This window comes from Lycorma delicatula, chromosome 1, assembly GCF_047948215.1.
Source record: "Lycorma delicatula isolate Av1 chromosome 1, ASM4794821v1, whole genome shotgun sequence".
Lineage (NCBI taxonomy): Eukaryota > Metazoa > Arthropoda > Insecta > Hemiptera > Fulgoridae > Lycorma > Lycorma delicatula.
The window spans coordinates 199,509,138-199,532,892 of record NC_134455.1 but is presented as its reverse complement, the minus strand read 5'-3'; the positions used below and the strand labels follow the sequence as shown (position 1 = coordinate 199,532,892).

The 23,755-nt window shown below is 30.8% G+C and overlaps 1 protein-coding gene across 1 annotated transcript in view; it reads left to right on the top strand.

Moving 5' to 3' along the window:
- The window catches only part of LOC142327385 (fibrillin-1-like), a 339,860-nt gene that overhangs the window by 193,182 nt on the left and 122,923 nt on the right, over positions 1 to 23,755 (top strand). The window contains exons 26-29 of the mRNA XM_075370397.1: positions 2,699 to 2,865; positions 8,207 to 8,400; positions 16,072 to 16,206; positions 21,706 to 21,883. Coding sequence (XP_075226512.1) covers positions 2,699 to 2,865; positions 8,207 to 8,400; positions 16,072 to 16,206; positions 21,706 to 21,883 — 674 coding nt within the window. The remainder of the gene's footprint in view (positions 1 to 2,698; positions 2,866 to 8,206; positions 8,401 to 16,071; positions 16,207 to 21,705; positions 21,884 to 23,755) is intronic.

Sequence of the window (23,755 nt, the reverse complement as noted above, 5' to 3'; positions counted from 1 at the left end):
TAAACAAGAATAAAATAAACTAGAGTTTATTATAAAGAAAAAAGGTATGATTAAATTATACAGGGGTGAAACAAAGTATGGAAGATGTTTTAAAAACTGAAAGAAGATATAGATCGAAACAGATAATTGTTTTGCAGAACGATTAACAATAAAAGAAATATATCAGAATACTTTATTTATTTCATAATTTATTTTTTTTTTTAATCTCATTCACCAGTTGAATCTGAAGAAACACTGCACATGATTAAAATCATGAATGGCCAGAAAAAGATGGTACAGGTAAGATTTTTTAAAAATCCTAAATGAAAATAAAAGTGGTGGAAAGAAGAGTGAAAATGAGAGGAATAAAAACTCTAGATCTGGATGAGATAATAAATACAATTTTTGGAGCAACTCTTCATTTTGTATTTCCCTGGAAACATTTATGATACCTATAACAAACTGAGCAAGCACTAATATTTTAGTATTAAAATTAGCACTAATATTTTATATTAAACAAAATTGATTAATATTTCACCACCTCATTCTTTTTATGTCTAAATCAGCTATGCATTTTTTAAGGTTTGTTTAATTAGGAAGGCACTCAAGAAATAAATCCTGATTGATATGGTGGTACTGAAAGGAATTGTGATGCTAAATAATGAAAGAAGAGTTCTCCTTAAGGAGTAGGAGAATATGAAAATGCTTGATAAACACTCAGACCCATCGCCACACTATTCACATTACATATTTTTTTATTTTTCTGTTTCTTTCTTTTTCCTGTTTAGCCTCTGGTAATTACCTTTCAGATAATACTTCAGAGGATGAATGAGGATAATATGTATGAGTATAAATGAAGTGTAGTCTTGTACAGTCTCAGTTCGATCATTCCTGAGATGTGTGGTTAATTGAAACCCAACCACCAAAGAACACCAGTATCCACAATCTCTAGTATTCAAATATGTGTAAAAATAACTGACTTTACTAGGACTTGAATGCTGGAACTCTCAACTTCCAAATCAGCTGATTTGGGAAGATGCGTTCACCACTAGATCAACCCAGTGGGTTTGCTTTTTCTGTTTAGTCTTCTGTTATGTTAACCACTGATATTGCATTGTATATAATTATCATGGTGATGTGGGAAACTTGGCACTCAGCAGAATACCACATGATGATGATTATCATCATGAAGTTCGTATGAACTTCGCTGGTAAGAGTCCGCAGAACTGGACGGCACGGCAAAGTCAGCAAACTATGTTTACAGTTCTAAACATAACCTAATCTAAAAGTGAAATGAAAATGGTGGAAAAAATAAGCATGTAAACATTATATTCTAGTTTAGTTAGATTTGTAATACTTTCAAAAAATACCTCAAATTTTGTTAGACAACATTTCTTTCTTCCATTTGATGAACCATGGGACTTGAATATGTCACTTTTTCCTCAAAAAGATGACTTTACATATCGCGTCGCTAGGTAGCACTACTTGGTAGTACTAGGTAGCATACAAAAACTTAATGTACTTGAAATAATAAAATTTAACAGAAAATATATTACAGCTTGTTTTAATAGTAAATGTTCTAATATAAATGAAAGTACAGAATATGAAACAATTTTTTTTTAATTTCCATCACTTCATTAAAAAAAATAAAAGTATTAGTTTACAAGAGATTATAGCTGCTAATAAAACACAAAAAACACTAACAATTGGAAACTGTTGCAAATGTGACAATAAAGATTTGTTACATAAAACAGAAATAAATTCACTTGGTAAAATTTTTATTCTATAATTAGAACTATTTGAACTGATTGATGGAGAAATAAAAAAAAGGTTCATTTAATAATAATGTAAAAAGTGTGTCCACAGATATGATAAAAATTGAGAGTTACACTTACAAAGTAATAAGTGCAATATTACATCATGGATCTTTGATTCATGATGTCATTATACCAGTTTTATTAAAAAAGGAACAATATAGTATGAAGTGAGTGATGTGCCTATCAACAAAAAAAATTGGCCAAGAAATTCAAAAAACTGTATATTTGTTTGTTCTAGAAAGGCAATAAATTTTATAGTAAATCCATAAGATAACAATCAGTAATTCATAAAAAAAAAGAATAATCTAATGAAACGCAGTGATATCCAAAAAAATTACAATGAAATTGTGAACCGTATGGTAAGAGGTCTCACAGATATCATTTCTTCCACTCAAAAAACAAAAATTTCTGTAATATAAATATAATTTTATATCATTTTAAAAAAATGATACTGATATCAAAAAAGGTAAGACACTACATTTCTATTATTGAAATCTGTTATTAATTTAGGATTTTGTTTAAAAAAAATACATGTTGAATATATGTAATAGACAATAGATATACAATAATAGATAATGAACAGTGTTTGTGTTCCATATAATAGCAAAAAATAGAAAAATTTGTTGTAAAACTCTTACCAGCCTGATTTCATTTATATGTAATACATATCCCATTTATAAAAATAATTCAATTCTTATGATTATTCGTTGTTTAATAAGTATATATAGTATAATAACTATTATTGAGCATCAACTTGCGGTTGTTATTGTTTAAATAGTTTAATTTTAAAATAGAAGTAATTTTATTCTGATAGATATTTATATTATTAATATAAGAATGTAACGGTTAAATGATCAGTACGGCAACTGATACAATGCAGGAATGTTGTTTGTTATATGCAGTCCAGGTTACACACTTCAGCCTGATGGACGAACGTGCCTTGATTTAGATGAATGTCTGCAGAATCCTAGGATATGTAATGGAGGAAACTGCACTAATACACCTGGTGGTTATCGTTGCCATTGCACTGGTGGTCTACTTCCTGGATCTGATCTAATGTCCTGTGTAGGTTAGTTATATTAGTATGTTAGTTTATATTTATATGATAAATTATTTTTAATGCATCTTGTACATTTCAAACCTAGCTATTTGTGTGCTCAGAACTAAGGCTTCAGTAAGTAATTTAACTCTTACAGTGCCAACATTCTGAAAATAAGACTTTTAATTTTTGCTAACAGTGCAAATGTACTGTTGTTGTTCTTGTTTGTCAGCTGCATTGAGATTAAATTATTGTTTGTGTTGTCAGTGTCTTTGATTAATAGTGCAGTTGTTCTTCAATGAAGTGAGCATTGTTGTCTGTGCGTTTTTAATGACTAAGAAGTTTTAAATGGCTATTGAGTGATAGTTTCATTTCTGACATTGAAATTGATTCAGAGTGTTCTGACCCTTTTAATGTTGACAGTACTGTTTCTGATCCTACATACATGTTTCTAACCCTCTTATTGATGTCAGTGCACCGTCAGCAGGTCAGATACAACACAAAATATTTACAGGGATTCGAATTATGCTAAAGAAAGTGATACTCTAGTGTTACAGTCAGTAAATCTAGTTCAGCAAATATGGATTTACTGCCAACTAAGCCTAGGCGCCAACCATGGCAATCTTCTATCTGTCAAATCATTAACTCCAGTGATAAAAATGATAGTAATGTCTAGGAGATTTTAGCAGATGAGGATACTGCATACTATCATAATTTTCTGTTTTTTGAATTAGCCGAATTATTAGTTACTATTATCCATGTGCATGGTTCCAGCCTCTCATAGACAATATGAATCATATATTCAAACATTACTTTACTCCAGACAAGTATGTTACTATTGATGAGAGTATGGTTAACTCTAAAACACACATTCAGTTGTTCCAGTACATGCCAAAGAAATACCACAGGTTTGGTATAAAACTTTGGATGATATGTGAACTGTATCTCATTATTGTTTAAATTTTTTGTGTATAAAGGTGTCAAGAGCTCTGAAAAACAAGAAATTCAAGAAAAATTTGGCATTTACAGTTGTCAAATTATTGCAATTATCAAATCTTTTAAATAAAGCATATCGTCTCTTCGTAGATATTTTTTTTAACTCCATCAAATTGGCTGAGTATTTGTACTCTTATAAAAGTCCACTTATATAACTTTACATTGTGTATAAATCATAAAGGTATTCCACCACATATGAAACAAAAATTTCCAGTTGGGACAACAAAGTATAAACGAAAAAAGGTCACAATAATATTGGGATTCAGAGAAATAAAACCTAAAAGAAACAACTACTGTTATTGACAAGATACCTTTTCAGCAAATGAATGTAAAAGTAAGCAAAGGGAAACCGTGTTTCTGTTACAAATTAACCTAAAATAATAAGGAAATATAATGCTTTAATGAGGTGAGTAGATGTAAATGATCAAATGTTATGTCAGTACTAAGATGACTGTAAAACTTCAAGTTTTGGAAAAATTAACACGTTTAAACATATTTGGTCATGTGGTGCTGAATTCATATATTCTATGTAAGTGTAATTCTACAAAACCTCTTTCCAGATTGGACTTTATTGTCTCATTAGTCGAGGAATTATCCAAAGAGAGGATCCCAGAGAAAGTAGACAGATATATATAATAGAAAGAATGTATGTCTCTTTTGCCAATCAAGAAGCTAGAGAGCAAGATGGTGGCGATGTTGCAGTTGCAGATAAATTCTTTGAAAAAATTCCACAAGATAAAAAAAAAGAATTACCATGTCTGCAGTGCAGCAAGTATGAAAAGTGCAGGAAAAAGAAAGAAATATATATTTACGTGTAGAAAATTAAAAAAGGAATAAATAAAAGGAAAAATAAAAAAAGAAATTCACACCAAATGCTGTCTTTTGCATACATGTTAGAAAGAATTTGTGTGTTTATTGTGTAAAATAGTAATATTTGATTAGGAATTTCTCAATCAGTAAATTTTAGTGTTAAATTATTATTTCTACCAATATACAGCAGATTTTGGATAATTGGTCTACTTTAGTACTGGTACCATGTGGCCCTACTAAACGGTTGGCTCTATTAAGCGATATTAAAGAAAAATGAGGAGATATAAACAAACATAGTTCAGCATATAATAATTAATAAACACAAGTTAGAGTCTTAATATTCAGAATTTTATTTTTAATACAATATTAAAGTTACATTAAACAACATTATTAAACCATTTTTGCAGTCTTACATCAATAATAAAAAAAAAGCTTGATAAACAAAACAGAGGTTCAAGTCAAAATAATGACTGCCTTTTACAGCCAGTAAAATACAAAACTATGTACATTATTGTCTTCTTTTTTTTCTGTTAAACCTAATGAAAAAAATTCTTCCATAACAGTTATTTTTTTTCAAGGTCCGATCGGTCACGAAATAAAAACCCGTGCAAAAATCGGATGAACCTTTGCGCATATGTGTTCGCAGCATCTCTAGTATGGCCCTCAATCACGCTATCACGCCACGTCACTATGTTTAGTTCTGAACACGCAGCTAGCATGTAAACATGTCTATAACAATAGCATCTCCCGTCAAGTGTGAAGTGCGTGCGGTAATTCAATTTCTTCAGGCTGAGGGGTGTAATGCAGCTGAAATTCATCGACGAATAAGTAATGTGTACGGTGAAACTTCAATGAGTGACAGCAAAGTGCGACAATGGTGCAGGACATACAGATGTTCATGATGCAGGCGGACAGGGAAGAAAGCGAGTGTCAACCGATGATCTCGTTGAGCAAGTGGATGAGGCAATTCGAGAAAGTCGTCGGTGCACAATTTCTGTATTGAGTGATTCGTTTCCTGAAATTTCAAGGTCAGCTCTCTACACCATTTTACTGGAGAGACTCCAGTACCGCAAACTGTGTTCAAGATGGGTTCCCAAGATGCTGTCCGACCATCACAAAACTATGAAAATGGACGTCTCCCTAACATTTCTCCAGCGCTACCACAATGAAGGAGAAGATTTTTTGAACAAAATTGTCACAGGGGATGAGACATGGGTCCATTTCGAAACTGAAGAAACAAAAGAACAATCCAAATAGTGGATGCATTCTCATTCTCCCAGTAAACCAAAGAAATTCAAGCAAACCTTCTCCTACAGAAAATGTATGGCTACTATGTTCTGGGACCGGAATGGAATTCTCTTGCTGGAATTCATGGAACGTGGCACAACCATCACTGCAGCCTCATACTGCGTGATTCTTCAACGTCTACGAAGGGCAATTCAGAATAAGCGGAGAGGAATGTTGTCATCAGGCATTGTCTTTCTCCATGAGAATGCACTGCCGCATACTGCAGCTGTAACAAAGAAGCTCCTGCAGCATTTTCATTGGGAAGTGTTTGATCACCCATCATACAGCCCGGACTTGGCTCCATCCGATTTTCACCTCTTTGCTCACATGCTGGCTAGGAGGACAACATTTTGGCACAGACATCGAGCTGCAGACCAGCATAGTAGAAACATGGCTGAAAACACAGGCGGCTCCGTTCTATGACGAGGGTATTGGAAAGTTGGTACCACGCTACGACAAATGTCTAAATCAGAGTGGCGACTATGTAGACAAATAGCGTAACTATGTAAGTACTTGTTACAAATAAAAAATTTTTTATTTTCACTGTGGTTTTAATTTTGTGACCGATTGGACCTTGAAAAAAAAATAACCCTCGTACTTTTCTGTGCTCTGTCCGTTTCATTACCTGGCGTTCTACAAATCTGGCATAGACCTTCTTGCATCAAAAACTGCTGAAGTTCATAGATGAATTTTTTTGCATCTTGTATAGTTATGCGTTTAAATTTATGTTCATCTTTATTATCTTCAACTTCATCCAGTTTTTGAGTAATTTTTTTAATTATTTTGTCATCACTGTCACAGCTTGAAAGAATTACGTATTGTGTGTACAGCAGTACGTATAAAAACTTTCTCCTACTAGTAAAAAAGAAGTTATCTTCCTTCCTACAGCCGCTTAAACAATGGTTAAACAACATACATAACTAATTGAATTTATGAGTAAAATAAAGAAACAAACAAACTAGTGTGCCTTATAAATGGCATTTGGGCCATTAAACTGGCATAATTTTATATGAATTATACCAATATGTTTGTTTTTACAAAACTTCCCTATTTAAATGGCTGCCCCAAATATCCAGTGGTATATTATCAAGAATTCATTGTAACTCTTTACATATCACAAAGAAATATCAGAACACATTTTTTTTTAAATTTTGAACTCATAATACTACTTGCTTGTAAATAGTGTAAAATATATAAACTTTGCAATTTTAGACAAAATCAAAGTAGATTTGTTTTTTTGTGGGAAAAAAGGGTCCAAAAATTGGAACAGCAAATTGAAAAATTTGGAAAATGATTTTTGGTAAGTAAAATTTTTTTGATAAAATTGCGTGGAAATATATTTTTATTTTTTTCGTTTAATGGATTCTATTATTGAAAAAATATATTATACAGTTTCGACATAAAATAACAACTTATAACGTTTTAAAAAATAGATAGCATATTGCTAAAATATGGGTTGGACTATATACGTACCCAGTTAAATAATAGGTGGCATTTTAAGGTCATATAAGAAAAATATCCTGGCAATAGTAGAGTTAAAACAGCAGACTATCCAATTGGCTATGAAAATATGAGTTAGAGCAAGAGATAACAATTATTATAATAAAAGGCTTATTTTTAAACTAATTTTTAATTATAAATTAAGTTATAAGGTAAATCATTCTCACCAGTTAAATTTGAATAGTAATACCAAAATATGATATGATCACAAATAGTAAGTTCTTAACTGAAGCTTTTTATCAGATGCTACTTTCTACATGAAGTTAAAAACTAAGGATAATGCTTAAAAGTTGGCAGATTCATTGATTTTCTTTCAGATTCTTTATAAGATTTCTTCATTTGAAACCAATTACTTTCCTACATGAAGAGTTGAACATATTCATCTTACCAAGTAAAAAATGAATCCTAGAATTAATTTTGGTATCATTTTTTGTTATAAACAACAATACCTTCTCTCATTGACACTATTAAATGGGATTACTTGCCCTTTTGTGAGAATACGTTAGTTAAAAGTTTGAAACAACAGAAAATAAAAATTTAACTATTTCCATTTAATTTGTTTCATGACATGAAGATTTAAAGTAAAGAACTTTTAAGTTTCTTTGAACAAAAAGCAGTATTTTATAACAATGTTACAATAAACCCTTTATTTTAATAAACAAATAAAATAAATAACATAAAATGTTGAAAGTGTAGAATTTGGTACTAACAAAATAATAAATTGATATTTATATTACATTTATTTATTTATGAACACAATTCTTTTTTTTAATTTTAGATGTAAATGAATGTGAAAAGGATAAGAACATTTGTGGGAATGGTGAATGTATGAATACCATTGGTTCTTTCTTATGCCGTTGTGAGGAGGGTTATTCTGCAAAACCAGAGGCTGGGCCTGCCTGTTCAGATGATAACGAGTGTGAACTTGGCACATTTAACTGCGATATTTATGCTGACTGTATCAATAATCCTGTAAGACATTTTTTCTGTTTATTCAGTTTTAATATCTGTGTAATTATGGAAATCTCTCATCTCATATTGTTTATATTATATATGTTAATTATTATTGTTAGTATAATTATCTCATTCTTATATTGTTGGTTGATCATTTATCCCTCTCCAATTAATTCTTGGTTAACCATACCATTATAGTACCAGCATGGTCTTGAACTGCAAATATGACATGTATGTTTTTTTTTTTTGAATGTTTAACTAAAAAATTTCCACTGTAAGTTCTGATTTTTGTTTCTGGGTCGTACTGGAAGCATCAGGTTTCATCACCTTTAATTACTACAGAAGCACAAGTTTTTTTTTCACAGAGAGATTAGTTGCATCTTGAAGCTGCCATTGTTAATGATGTTTAAAAAATATTTGACCTAACAGAAGTCTTTACCATGCCCAGTTCTTCAGTCAAATCTGAATAGTCTTGACTGTTTTTTTACTCATTTGGATTTTATCAGTTATTAATTTTACACTTAATCATGTAGTAGAACATATCAGGTCACATTTGCATCTGTCAATTTAGTTTTTGGCTGTCTGCTTTTGAAATTGCCTCTCACATTTTGCTCACTTTGAATTTCTTATGCCACTTAGAGACCTGATTATTTTCACATTGACTTGATTTTCTACAGTGTTTGCCCCTTTCAACAGCTCCATTGTTTCAGTAGTAGTTTTCAGATTTTTATAGAAAATTTTATGTTAACATAACATAAATATTAATCACTTGATTTATACCAAAATTTACACTTATATCATTATTATTTTCTCACAGACCAACCAACAAATTGCTTGTCAGCTTGAGGTTTATGCAGTCTTTAGTTAAACCATGAACTAACATTATTACTTATGTACTTTATACTAATCACCATGTGGGAGACAATACGCTCAGAAATTAAATATGCAGGATCACTTCTCATATGTTTCCATTCTTTATAATTCAATTCAATTTTGTTTAAACTCTTACTTCTCCATTTTGTTCCATTCTATGTTAACAAATTCTTTCTCCAGATTTACAAATCCCATGTAGGTGGCTTTATTTGTTTTAGCTTTCTAAGATTATTCGGAGGGTCAGAATGACCTGCCTTGAATACATGCCCTAACTGAAACCAAACTAGTCTTCATTTAGTATGCCTTCTGTTACACATTCTATTCATATGTAAAATTTCTTAATTATTATATGAATAGGACATTAGGTAATAGAGAGATATTCTCATGATTATCTGCCTTGATTTCTTTGGTGTTAACAATAGTAAGTTTTTCTAAATCTGCAGTTATTTCACCATTATAAACTCAAAAATCTAATCTACATAGTCTATTCACCCTGCTTCTCAAATACAACAATATTAATGATAATATATCGTTGATCTCTACTGCATTATTTCTGTTTCAGTTTTTCAGACCTCAATCATATTATGCTCTCAAGATGGAGTTCCCTCTAATTCATCAATTTTTTCTGTCCTCCAAACCTCGATCTGATGGTTTCCTTGTGTAATTTCTCTATAGATCCCTCCCACTTTTTAGGTCTTTCTTCTCTATGTAACAACTACTTTCATTTTTTCTTTATGCTGCTTCCTTCTCAGTATTACTTTTTTATTAGTTTACCGGATGATACATTTAAATTGAGACACATCTTTATCTCAAAAACTAAAGATTTTAGAAAAAAATGTTTTCTACTAAAATTTTCCATTACAAGGAGGAAATATGCTCACAACCTATGTTGTCCTTGGTAAGGTCAAATAAAGGTCATTTCAAGGTCAATTTCATTCTTTAAATAGGAATCTATAATTTTTATTGCAAAATCAAATTCTTTGCAAAAAAATTTCATTTCAAACTTTTCTTTATAAAACTGATAGTTTTTTAGTTATTCATCTTCTAAAATGTTCTTGGCCTGTAAATTGGTGTTTTAAGTTTCATTACGTCTGCCCCCAACTTGTGAGTTACATCCAGCTGATGTTAAATCTGAAATTAAAGAAAATTTAAATTTAAATAAAAAACAATCAATTAAAGGATTAACCCAAATAAAATACTTAAGTTTTAATGCACTTTTTTAATCAAATAGTACATACCAGTATGGTACACAGCCTACATGTTTTGCATGCTTCGGTCAGTTAAGTTATGTCGACTCTATGAAAATATTTGGTTTAATGAATTATTGATTCTTTAAACATTTTTTTAATGCTGTTTATTTAAAATAATCACAAAAACTTACTCTACATAAATTACAGCAACAAATGTTCGAAGTGGTGTCCTTTTACTTCTATCCATATTTTGATATGCTTTAAAAAGATCCATGGACATTTGAAGAGTTTTTCACTTGATATCTCTACAGACGTTTGTTATATGCCCTTTCATGTTTTCAGGGGGTAGTTGGTATTTCTAGGTAAACCTTTTCCTTAAGATAACCCCATGATAACCCCCAAAAAAAGTCTACTGGAGTAATGTTGGGGTAATGAGCAGACAAATGAACTGGATGAGCTCAATCAATTCAACGATCATTGTATTTGCGGTCCAAAATTATTCTAATGATTATTGAATAATGTGCAGGAGAGCCATCATGATGAAACCACTTCGTCCTTCTCTTCTCCAAGGGTAGTTCATCAAGCGGTAAAGGCAACTGATTTTCTAGAAAATCTGCGTATTTCTCTCCATTCAAATTTCCATCAAAGAAATGCGGTCCGATTAATGTACAGCCTATGATTCTGCACCAAATATTGACAGTCCGTGGACATTGATGTTCTACTTCCCTCAGCCACCATGGATTTTGCACTGCCCAGTAACGCATATTGTCTGTTTACTGCTCCATGATAAGTAAAATCTGATTTTTCGGAAAATAGAAGATTAAGAAAAAAAATTTTATCTACTTGTACTTTTTTCAGTTCCCATAAAAAAAATACTACTTTTAAGTAAGTGAAATATGGTATGAATGGAATTTCAGGCATTTCAATATTCTCAGAACACTGGTTTTTTATATCTCAGAGTTCGAGATATTCTTCTTGAACGAAATTCTTCTTGAACTAACATGAGGATCTACAATGACCACCACAGCCCCCACTATTTCATTGTTTTCTGCTGTCACAGTATTTTGACGGTTCCTATTTTTGGCTCCTGCACTTCCAGCATCACTAAACTTTTTTATAATTCTGTACACAGGAGAACGACTTGGAGTAGTTCTATCAGGGAATCGTAGAGCATACAAAGCTATTGTCTGATCAACATTTTGGTGACATCCCCTTAAAGCAAAATTACCTCATTTTTTTTCTACTTGTAAATCGCTTCATAATTTCCAGTAAATGAAAACTAAATAATTTAATATTTATTAATAGTTGGTGAGTAACAAAGTAATAAAAAAAGTAATTGAAGATGCTGATAATACACTCACTTAGACAAATGTCATTTGCAACTTAAACTTCACTTTTAGGCTATTTTAAAAAGTTTTTTGATGTTTACATGCTTATTTTTGTTTTCTTCTTCATTATTGTTTGCATTGATTGTTTTTTTATTTAAAATTTAATGTTTTTTAATTTAAAATTTAACGTCAGCTGGATGTAACTTGTCATCTGAGCCTTGTAATGTAACTAAAAATATCAATTTATGGGCCTACAGCATTTTTGAAGATGAGTAACTAAAAAACTATCAATTTTAGAAAAAAAAGTCTGAAATTAAATTTTATTTCTTTTTTCAAAAACTTTTATTTATCAATAAAAAATATAGGTTCCTATACAAAAAAAAGTTGACCTTGAAATGACCTTTATTTGACCTTATCAAGGACAAAATAGGTTGTGAACGTATTTCCCCCTTGAAATGGAAAAACTTTAATGGGAAACATTTTTTTCTCAAATGTGTAGTTTTTGAGATATACATGTGTGTCAATTTAAATGGACCACCCGGTATATCACTGGTAGAGAATCTCTTTTTTGTCAACACACCTTTATACTAACAGTGTTACTTTGTTTTTTGTACCTTAAAATTTCTAAAGAGCTGATACAGTTTCCTGTCTTTATAAATTTAGAATTTCATATTTTCTATCAAATATTATCTCTCCTGCCTTACTTATTCCTTTTCTTAAATTCATTTATTAATTCTCAATTGAATTTCCTTTTGTATTAATTTGTAATCCTCTACCTATGATTTGTTAAAATTTTAACTTTCTGTTGTTTTCTTTTCTCCATCTGTTTATTTTCATTTTTTCTATAGTTTCTTTAACTTAAACCAAATTATTTCTTCAGGACTATATTGTAGTCAGAGAGTCAATATTTGCCTGTAGATATATTTTATAGTCTACAATTTGGTTTCAGAATCTATGCATAATAATCTGTCTGATTAACCATGTGTATCATCCCTTACAATTTTGATTTTAAGAATCACTAGTTTATAGTTAATAAAATATTCTTCAGAAAAAAAAATTGTCACTAAATTTACATTACACTGAAATCTAATAGAAATGGATATCTTGATAGAATTCATTTAAAAAATTGTTGAAAGATTTTGCTAGGTGTCTATAGTTCCAACACAAATGCTAACTTAGGTAGTTGGAAGTTACTAAATCTTATGATGGTATAACAGACAAAGGCTGATGTAGTATTTACTTTATTAGTAATGTTTTATCAGTACATATATTGATAAACAAAAGGTTGTATTCATTTGGCCAACATATTTGCTAGTACTAGAAGTTGTTGTACACCCATTGTAACCCAGATCATTTCATAGTAAATGCAGTAGTGAGGGAAAAAGATATGCATTGTAAGGAGGGGAAATTAAGAACAAGTGTGATTACTGAAAAATTGGAGAGGATGGAAGAAGAAATATTCAAAAATGTCAAAGTAATTGTGTGTAGTGCAATAACTACAAAACAACAATGTTTAGTTTAAAAATATGTCTTTGATTAATGTTAGTGATAAAATAAACCTAAGATTACATATTTTGAAGATGAGTTGAATATGCATATTTATGATTGATAACATTATGACTAGAGTTAGTTATTACTACAGTGAAATAAGTCATTAAAATTATAGAAACAGAAACATATAAAATGAGCTTAAATTTATGCTGGTAAAAACAAGACATCTGTGGACATATCCAGCTCACACTAGAAGGGTTTCTATAAGTGTAATAATAGATGATAAAGAACTTTCTTTGTGTATTGAATTACACAAAATATCTTTCAGAACAAGTGATACTTTAAGTCCCAGATTTAATGAAAGAATACAAACTTTTAATAAAGAAAATTTGGCAAACATGAGGATGCTTGGAATTTTTCTGTTAATCAAAAGCATAAAAATAATAATCTTGATTCATCTGTGTTGTAACTGTGGTATGGTAACTGTCTTCAAACACTGGAACACTAGACCAGCATCTGAAATGGATTAAAATTGGTTCCAAATATTTAAAAGAAGAGTCTAAGTGAAACGTCTGGGACTGATTTGTAAAGTAGTGAGTGATAAATTCAATAAGTTAGTAACTGGATTGGATATGACTGTATGGTGAAGACTGTTATATAAAAGTGCAAAGATTCAGGGTTGGGACACATTACAAGAATGTCTCAAACACAACTGCCTCTATTAATAATTAACTGATAGTTATTTTAATATCACACATAGAGAAACATTGAAAAACTAGTTTTTTTTTCTAAGTTGTGGGTATACTTTTGAACATGTTGTCATTTATCTAGGCTTAAGGCTTAAGCTTAATGCTTACATTTCTATGCATATTTTTGAGTCTATGGTGTGTTTCAATCTCTTGTGAGATCTAAGATCCTACTGATTTAGATGAAATTATTCAACAACAAAATTGTCATTAATAACATAAAAATTATTTATACTGGCTGCTTCAAAAAGGACTTCACAAATTTAAAAACATATAAAAATGTATTGAGATAACTTACAGATTCAATTGAGGTCTCATTTCATAGAAAAATATATCACTTGTCACCCAAGATTCACTTTGGTTCAATGTGGCTTCCACTTATAATGTGACATACATCCCACTTGAAGTCGATTTCATTCCATACTGCCAGCAAGTCGGGCATTACCTCTGCAGCTGCAGCGTTAATTCGAAGTCTTAGCTCAACAAGGTCAGCAAGCAAAGGTGGTATATAAACCCAATCTTTAATGAAATCCCACAAGAAAAAATTTAGCTGGGTCAAATCTGGGGGGTGGAAATGGTCATGCAATTGGACCTTCAAGACCAGTCCACCGACCTAGAAATTGAGTATCAAGAAAATCTCAGACTTCTAGGCAGTAGTGAGATGGTGCCTTATCTTGTTGATAGTAATAGTGTTTATCTTGGTCATCATCATCTAACTGAGGAATCGGAAGAATTGGACAATTTTAAAGCATGACCAGATAAACAATACCATTTACAATTGCTTCCTGGAAGAAGAACAAGCCGTACTGTCTTTCTTTGCTTTGGACACAAAAATCATTGTCCTTAAGGATATCATGAATGTACTATAAAGTTTCATGAGGGTTTTTGCTACCCGATATTCAGCAGTTATCGGCATTCAGCTAGCCACTGATGTGAAATGTTGACAAATCACTAAAAATTACATTGTATAAAAACATATTGTTGTCTGTAATATTGTCTGTCATTTCCACACAAAACTGCAGCCGAGCAATTTTGTCATCATCTGTATTATGTTGAACCATGTTGTTAGTTTGTATGGCTTCATTTACGTAATAAGCGCCAAACGGTTATTTATGGAATGCCAGTCTCACGTAATGCATGTCGAGTTGATTTCTTCAAATTACGTACAAAACTTCCTCTGAGTTGTTCCACAGCAGTGTCAGGGACACATGGACATCCTAGTGATTATGTATGTTTAACAGAAAATCCTGCCTCAACAAAAGTTTGGTGCCAAGAGTAAACTGTATTCCTACTAGGAGGGTCCCTACCGTACTGTCTATGAAAATTCCTTTGAACTGCAGTTGTTGACTGTAAATCCTAAAAAAAAACATATAGCAAGCACATTCTGCAGCAGTAAATATATCCATTTTTAACAACATTGGTGTCAGCCTTGGTGGCCAAATTCATTACTAATGAAATAAGTGAGTCAAAACTTGATGTGTTTTGCTATGAAATGAGACCTCAACTGAATCTGTAAGTTATTTCAATAATTTTTATATACTTAATAAATTTTTACATGCTTTTAAAGTTGTGATGTCCTTTTTGAGTCACCTGGTATATATGATTTGCTTTTTCCCAAGTGCAGTTAAATAATTTAAAATAAGACTGCATTGTTTAAACCATCAAATGCATCTGTTTTACTACAGGTATGTGAAAAAAAGTTTGATAATCAGATGTTACACGTGGAAAAACTACATATGGTTTTAATGTTAGTGTTAAAAAAGAACATGGATGATTTTTATTTTATGTATAAGTAAGAATTATTTCTTTAAAGATAAAAAATCTAATCTTTGAAGGAAAAAAAGGCTGAACAGAGTTAAATTTATGTTTTAATATTAAAAAACAAAGAAATCTCTTATTGGGATCTAGTAATTTTTGCTTATTTGATATAACAGTAGAGTTCATCTTAATCTCAATGTTAGTTTTTTATAGTATAACAATAATTTCAATATTTGTTTGTGTTGTTAGTTTCATTTGAATATTTATAGTTACTTTATATTGTTATTTTATTATATTTTTTAGGGCTCCTTTGCTTGCCGTTGTCGTGATGGTTTTATTGGTGATGGGGTCAATTGTCGTGATATCAATGAGTGTCTTACTAACAATGGAGGTTGTGATCAAAATGCTCAGTGCGTTAATACAGATGGATCCTTTAAGGTAAATATTTAGTTTTGATATTGTAGTGTTTTCTGGATTACATGTAATATTAATTGTCCAAGGATTTAAAAAATTATAATCTTTAATTTAGGAAAAAAATAATCTCCAATTGTTTATGATAGTATGTATTTTATGTTATCTAATTTGTATAACATGAATTTAACTTCAGTTAACTCCGCATCAAATCTTTGAATAGTCAAGTCTATTAAATCCATAGATTGGATTGATAGTCAGTCATCTTTTTTATTATTCATAAATTTTGCAGATGAAAAATTTAAAAATTAAAAATTTTCTGATTTTCTAGTGATTTTATATTTGTATTACATATATACAATATTTATAAATTATAATATTATATATAATAATATTGTTATAACATTATAATATTTATAAATATATATATAATATATTTATATATTTTATTTATTATTTTTTCTTGAAAATTCAAATAATTCATTAACATACTGACCGCTGTGCTAATACAATTTAATATTAAATAAATATAAACCATCAAAACACAGAAAATGTATAAAAATTAAATATAAACCACGAAAACACAGTAATTAGATAAGTTAAACTTACCATAATTATTTCCAATAATTAATTTTTGTGGTATCTCAAACCTTCTATTGGTATTGAATTCTATAATTATATTAAAATGTAATTCTTTTAAAAATCTGTAATTCTATTTTAAATTGTTTTCTGTTTTGAAATTTTGTATTGTGAATATATGTGTAAATTTTGTTGTCCACTACTGGAATCATTATTCCAGAACTGTCAATAATGGCTATATAATATATAATAATGAACAGTTAAATACTACATTTTAAATATTACATCATTCCATTACTGGACAGCAGAATCTGCATATACATTCTTAATAAATTAAAAAATTTTTAAAACAGAAAACAATTTTAACAAATTTAAAGAATTATAAAATGAATATTGTTTTAATGTTGTTATAAATTCAATATCAACTGAAGATGTGGGCTCTGTTGAAATAAATATTGTAAGCTTAACTTATCTAATTACTGTGTTTTATGGTTTATATTTCATATAATATTAATATATATATATATATATATATATATATATATATATATATATAAATTACTGGAATCAGTGTTTTCTGTTTGAAATAGAAATTCAGACAGGGAAATTATCATTTTATAAGTTGACATTGTTCACGATGTCACAACATATCTGATGACACATTTTGTTTCTTCTCAATACAGATATATTTGTGTTTGTATAATATGCATGCGATATCATAATCTAAAATATCCCTTATTGAACAGTGCACAGATGTACTAATTTTGCATTTACTTTAAAAAGAGTCATCAGAGACATTAATGTGATTTGAAAAAGCATACACTGATATACCAATAAAAAAATACAATTTTATTGATAGCTCTAGTATTTCTATGAGGATTTTGTTAGTATTTTTTTTTCAGAAAAAAGTTTTGAACCAGTTTCAGAATTTTAAATTTTGAAAACCCCAAAAGCTTGTAATTTTTTACATTGAGAAGTGCAAATTTTTCTTGGAAATTCCCAAAAGTTTGGAAAGGAATTCTTGCACTGTGTAACAAAGTCAAGGCTGTTTATAATGTGTTTTTGCCTTTTACTCCGTAATAACGATAACATGGAAGTTTATTTTGTGCAGTTCTAATTTTTTACTTATTGCTATTATATTATTCCTCAATTACTCCGGAGATTTATATTTTTGATGAGTTTGAATAAATTTTACCATGAAAGTAAAAAAAGGTGATTGCTATAATTAGTTTTAATTTTAGCTATTTTTTAAACAGTTAGGTGTGAATAATACCTTATATTTGCTGTATCGGATGCTTCAGAATTAAATATTGTATTAATTGTTATCTTTAATTTTCAAAATTTATTCTTTTTAATATAAGATTCTATTTCAGTTATTTTTTTAAACATTAAAAACATCTTAAAATTTGTGTGAAACTTTATTTTTAATGATTCGTTAGAATGAAAAATACCATAAGTATTTGACACTCATTAAGCTGTTTAACTTCCAAAACGATTTTTTTTTTTCATTTATGACCTCATAGGATCACTTTAGTAAGTCCATTATCCAAGTATCTTTGAAGGGAGTGTTCGGGCCTTGTGGTCCTCCTAGTACTTTTTCATATGTTTTGATCTCCATACCCTTTCTGATTTTGAAAATGTTCGTGTTATGAGTTTTTTTTCATGTGAGCGTGAAGTGAATGTTTTTTCCGTGATTTTTTTCATTTAATTCTATCTTGTCTGTGTGTTCAGGTGTAAGGTCAATTTCCCTCTTATTTCTCTGATTGATCTGCATCCTGTCTTGGTGTTTTTTTGAGTCAAGATTGTGCTGTACCAGCTGTTTAAGTAGTCTTGAATCTTACATCATCATGATGTTTCCAAAGAATCCTAATCTCCTCTTACACGTGGGTTCTAACTCTTTGTACAAGACTTTGTTGGGCATGATCTATCTCTGTCCATCTTTCTGATACTTTTTGTTGATGCAGGTTCGTCCAATTCTTCTTTTGATTTTCTGGAATCTATCGGTCTTTGATTGTTCATTCAGGTGCAAGTGTTTCTGCTGCATATGTTGTTTCTGGTTTTATTACTATAGTATTTTATTTTTGCATTTATGGATAGACTTTTTTAGTGTAGGTGTACCAGATTCATTTTTATGCTTTAGCTAGTTTGTTTGTATCAAGGATTTTTTGTTAAGTTGTTTGTTCCAAGGTTTGTTATTTTGAAGTATTTAAATTGGGGTACTATTTTGACTTTATTACCACTTATGTTTACTTCTTTTAATTGTGTTAGTTTTTGGGACATAATCTCTGTCTTTTCGAATGATATTTTGAGACCAGTTTTATTTTTAACATTTTGAAGTTCTAATATCTGTGTTTTAGCTTTGTTGATGTCATTTGCTAATAGTGCCAAGTCGTTGGTGAAACCAACGCAGTTAGTTTTGAGTTTTTGCCCTATTTTTATCTTTGGAGGACATTTTTTGAAATGCCCTAATTATAATTTCCAGAGTGTAGTTGAATAGTAGTGGTGAGAGTTCACTGTCTTGCTGCAGTCCAGTTTTGATCTTAAAGGTTTCTGAAAGTTCGTCTCTGAATTTCACTTTTGACTTTGTGTTTGTGAGGATCAATCTTATCATGTTTATTAATTTGGGGTTTAGTCGAAGGTGTCTTAGAAGTTTTATTTGGGATTCTATGAGGATGCAATCATATGCTTTCTTGAAGTTTAGAAACTGTTATTAGTGTGTCTCTGCTTCTTTTTCTGTTATAATCCATTATTAGTTGGAGACTCAAGATCTGGTCTCTGCCAGGGTCTGAAATTCCCTGGTATTCTCCTAGTTCCTTTTCAAGTTGTAAACTGATCCTGTTGAGAATGATTCTTGAAAGAATTTTATATGTTGTGTCTAGGAGTGAGATTCCGCTACATCATTAGGGTCTGTTTTTCTCTGCTTTTTTTATGTAGTGGGTGGATGAGGGCTATTGTCCAGTGTTCTAGTAGTTTTTCCTTGATCGAGATGTTGACAAGCTGTTGATGAAGGGTGATTTTTGCTGGTATTCCTGCATGTTTCCAGGTCTCTACAAAGGTCTGATCTCCTACCACCTTGTAATTCATCATCTTGGCCACGGTTTGGTATACTTCTTTTACTGTGAGTGGGTTGATGTTTTCCAGTGATGTTGTTATTAGGGTGCTGGTGTCGAAGTTTAGGAGTTCTGTCATCTCTTCACAATCTAGGAGTTAATATTTTGGTTGCAATATCTAGCTAGGATTTCCATGTTGTCTTTATTGTTATAAATAGATTGATATAGCCAGATTATGGTTTTCATCCTTTTTGGAAGGTTGGGGGTTCGTATTTTTGAAGGTTAGTCTCTTGACTGCGTTTTGTTGAATTCTTCTTCTATTGATTTCAGTGAGTCTTTATGGGTGTTGTCGTTTTATTTTACTTACAGTTTGGATGTTTCTTTTCTTTTGTTTTACTAGATATTGGAAGGATGTTTCTGATTTTCGGAATTGGTGTAATAGCCATGCTTGATATCCCTTCTCCTCTGTTTCATTGCATTTGCTGTTCCACCATTGATGTTTATTACAGGGTTTTAATGAACTCAATTCTTCTTTGATTTATTTAAGGTTATTGACTAGGTCTTTGAGTTTATTCATGATTGTTATTTTTTCAATTTCTTTTTGGTAATTTTCATTCTTGATTAGTTGAGTAGGCTCTATTTTTCTTTTGGTGTTAGAAGGGCTTGGTTTTGTTGCTTCCTTTGGGAAGTGAATTTAATTTTAATTTTGAAGACATCTAGTTGTCGTTGTTGAATGGCATGATTGAGTTGAGCATTGAAGTCTTTGATTAGTTGTTTAACATGATTTTTGGGGTTGTTATTTATGGTCTGGTTGAGTAGGTCGCAGAATTTGTTCTGTTTTTGTATGTTCTTTTGGAGATTTAATTTTATTATTAGTGGGGGCGTGGGCATTTATTATGGTGTTGATTTTATTTTAGATGTTTTTAGGGTGAATGTTGAGATTCTTGGAAATTGTGATTGGAATTCTTGCACAGTGTTTATTATTTTGAGGCTGACCAGAAAGCCGGTTCTAAACTGTGGGACACTTTTAATCACTCTTCCCAGGTATACTTTTATAGAGCCTATATCCTTGAGATTCTATGGCGCCCTAGTCTGTGTTTCTTATTTCCTGCAGACTCATTATGAGAATTTTTTGTTGTTCTATTAGGTTGGTTATTATTTTTAGTCTGCATTTCAATTCTTAAGATCACATGTTCTAAGTTCTAAGTGGCAGCCCACCATATTCTCTTAACTCTCTAAAGTAGTATTTCATACTACTGTATGAAATACCAAACATCAGATGTCTTTCATACAAATTTTGCAGGGTTTTGAACAGTTGTTTGAGTAACAATTATTACATCTTCATTAGTAATAGTGTTCAAGATTTACCACTCTTAGGTTATTATGTTAGACCTTTGTCTAACTTCAAATGTTTCATTTAATGTTTAATTATTTTCTACCAAACACCATAAGATAAACATATGCTGCTCTATTGTCATTTTACAGTCTATTTTTACCACTCACAAAATACAACAAATTTCAATATTTATATAGGTATTTAATCTTGCAGATAATTTTGATATTTATAAATATAATTTTTATAATTGCTGTTCAGCAATAATTTCAATTCAACAAAGAAGAAAACTTTTTATCCATACAAATTTAATTGAAATAGAATTTTTATTTAGCTTATTTAAATGTTTACATTTTTTTTTTTTATCAAAGTAACGACAAATTTTTCTCCTTGAGCATATGTTAATTTTGGTTTATGGTCATCATTTCAAAATTAACATATGATTAACATTATTTTAAATTTTATGTGTTCATTTATTCATATTTTATCCCTCCTCTTTTTGTTATTTTTACGTTAAGTAAAATAATAATAACCTTTTCTATATTTTACTTATTATATGATCAGTGTGTTTGTGATGCTGGTTTTCGTGGTGATGGTTATTCTTGCCAAGACATTGATGAGTGCTTAGAAGATCATGGTTTATGTGAAAATGGCCATTGTTTAAATTACCCTGGGTCATTTAGATGCGAGTGTGAAATGGGCTTTATGCACCCTGATGAACGTAGTGAGACTGCTTGTATTGGTATGTATATTGTTTTATTTTTGTACATTATACTTCATATTGTTATTTCAGTTCAGTAAGTGAACAAGTATCACTAACCCTCTCAAAGACTCTGATTTGAATTCCTCTACATATGTTCTGTTTTTATACTTTATACAATGAAAATTCTAAAACTCTAAATATCTGCGATGTCTAAATAAAAACTCATACATATTCTGTCAATACAACTTATTTAACACAGCCGTTTTTCATCAAAATTTTATTTCAATTACATAATTATTAACTTAAGTATTCTTTTTATCTATGTACATGAAAATTTAAAAAATAAATCGTAGGAAATGTTTAAACAAAAGAAAGAATCAACTATACACAGTATTCTGAAAAGTTCCCAGACTAAATTAAATAAAAATACAGATTTAAAGATTAACAAATTCATTCACTTCAGCCCTCTACATAGAACCCTTCTGTAGTTATACACTTGTTGCAGTGCTGGTAGAGCCGGTCAGAAAGCAGCCTTTCATCTTCAACTTGAGTTTCGGGAACAGAAACTACTCTGCTTGAGCCAAGTCGGGTGAATAGGGCGGCTGGGATAAGGTGGTGATTTGATCTATGACATAATAACATGTTAAAACTGCTGCCATGTGTGCCAGGGCATTGTCATGCAAGAAAGTCCAACTGCCTGGATCCCGGTACTCGGGCCGGATTTGATGAATGCAACGCATCAGGTGTTTCATTACTTCCAAATAGAATTTAGAATTCACAGTTTGACCAGTTGAGACAAATTCATGATGAATCAGGCCCTTTTGAGTCAAAGAGTACAATCAACATGATTTTCACTCTTGATTTTTGCTGCCTGACTTTCGCCGGTCTTTGTGCTCCAGGACTCAACCAAGCAGCGCATTGATGCTTTGTTTGCAGATCATACATGAAACACCAGTTTTCATCCCAAGTTACAATTGTTTGCAAAAAATTTGGGTCACTATCGGCAGTTTCAACGAAGTCTTGAGCACATGAAAGACACACCTGTTTTTGTTCCATGGTCAAGAAGTGTAGAACAATACGAGATCACACCTTTTCAAATTTTTAGAATTGTATATACTGCATCTTTACTGATGTTTACCCCTTCTGCTATGGCCCAAAGGGTAAGATGAGGTTGTTTGAGCAGGAATGCATGCACTTTCACAACGTTTTTGTCGTAAAGAGCTGCTGACAGTCTCCTGCTTTGTTCATCCTCATCCAACAACTCTCTACCTTCTTTAAACCGCTTCCACCATGTGTATGTTGTAGTAAGAGATGCGATTTCATCACCAAATGCTTGCTGTATTGCAGAATAAGTTTCAACTAAAGATTTTTGAAGTCAAACACAAAATTTTGTCATGCTTCTTTCTTCCATGTTGCGAGGAAGTTCAACACGCAGCGCGAGTGTGGAAGGTTGTGTTCGTGTAGGCTCTGATGATTTGTAGTTAAATCACCAGTTATAGTTTGTTTAATACTTAGTGATTCCTACGATTAGATTTTATTGGTTTTCTTGTTCTTCATTGTTTTTATTGTTAAATTTTAAATTATTTTCATATATTAACTGCGTAGGTAGGTAGACTATCTAGGTTAGCTTGGTGAGTGGTTTGACTTCTTTAAAACCACTCTCCTGGGGGTGTAATTACAGTTCCTTCTGTTGTTGGTTATGTTATTTTTAGGTCTATTTAGTTTCTGACATTTTTTTATTTTTAGTTTTATCATAATTAGTGTTTGTTTTAGTGGTTGTCATTGGCAACCATCTTGTTTAGGACTAATTGGCTTGTTATTGGCTGATTGTTTTTCATTGATTCGGGCTGTTTATGTTTGTTTTGTTTACATTGCTTTGTAAACAAACCTTAAGCTTATTGAGGGTAGGGA